Source organism: Sinocyclocheilus grahami, unplaced genomic scaffold (assembly GCF_001515645.1).
Source record: "Sinocyclocheilus grahami isolate Dianchi unplaced genomic scaffold, SAMN03320097.WGS_v1.1 scaffold877.1, whole genome shotgun sequence".
Taxonomy (NCBI): domain Eukaryota; kingdom Metazoa; phylum Chordata; class Actinopteri; order Cypriniformes; family Cyprinidae; genus Sinocyclocheilus; species Sinocyclocheilus grahami.
Genome location: NW_015506056.1, coordinates 7147 through 8166, shown reverse-complemented (window position 1 = coordinate 8166; position 1020 = coordinate 7147). Strand labels below are relative to the sequence as shown.

The 1020-nt window shown below is 40.3% G+C and overlaps 1 protein-coding gene across 3 annotated transcripts in view; it reads right to left on the bottom strand.

Moving 5' to 3' along the window:
* LOC107563502 (rho GTPase-activating protein 42) overlaps nucleotides 1–752 on the bottom strand; it is a 117427-nt gene extending 116675 nt beyond the window's left edge. For all 3 annotated transcript variants that reach the window (XM_016248394.1, XM_016248395.1, XM_016248396.1), the window contains exon 1: nucleotides 451–752. In XM_016248394.1, coding sequence (XP_016103880.1) covers nucleotides 451–604 — 154 coding nt within the window. In that variant the 5' untranslated portion in view covers nucleotides 605–752. The remainder of the gene's footprint in view (nucleotides 1–450) is intronic.
* Nucleotides 753–1020: the final 268 nt, after the last annotated feature.

The following is a 1020-nucleotide window of genomic DNA, read 5'->3' as shown; positions in this document are numbered from 1 at the left end:
TTTTTTTTTGATACAGCAGAGAAAGATCAGTGAGGTGATGCTAAAATAATTTAGTTTGATGTGATTAAAACCAGCTACATTTCATGTTGTGTTAATTGTTAGATAAAGTAATTTTATCAGTGGTTTTGTGTGATTTTAAAAATGGGACGTCTGTTTATGAAAATAAGTGTACGTTTTCGAATACAAAGTTTTGAATGTTTTATAATTACTATTAGTGATCACAGGGGAGAATAAACAAACTAGGATACTTCTTATTCATCACGTTGGCTGTGTCTAAAAACCTAGTGAGACGCCTACCTAGTCACCATTGTTGAGCATCCCACGCGCACTCACGCCTATAGTGACCACATGCTTTCTAAGTAGACGGCACGCTAGGCATTGAGATACAGCCCACATGAACGGCGATATTAGGGATGCGGGTGTTATTGTATTGATGTGTTGTGTACTCACTCTTGAGCGCGCAGATCAGCTGGTGTCCATCTTTAATCAGCTCTTTAATGAACGTGTTCGTTCGGTCCAGCTCGATCTCGTGACATTTGAGTCTCTCTCTAAAGTCCGGACTGTCCACAAAAGAGTCACTGAACTCTAGAGTCGGCAACCCCATAATCAGACCTGAAATAAAGCCTCACAAAACAATGCAACTCGGTATTTCCTCAGAAACACTAGCGCACCCGTGTCATCGTTATCCTCCGTATTCACACTCAAACGCGGAAAGTGTGGCTCTCTTGCACAGATTCATGCGAAAGTTTCTTCACTTCCTCTGAACTTTCATCAAGCCAAACTTCTGCAGCAGCCAGCTTGAGATCATGAGACTCCTGCTGGTTATATTAGATAAACCTGCTGTATGTGTAATTGCTTTACTCTTCAACGTTCAAACACTTTCATTAATAAGGTAAGTTGCTCACAAAAATCTCCCTTATCAAATAATAAAAAATCTCTCTCTCTGTGTACAAAAAATTGGGAAGGACTCCTTGAAAAAGTCAAAGGTCGACTTGAAAGATGGAAGCCCTGATAGCACAC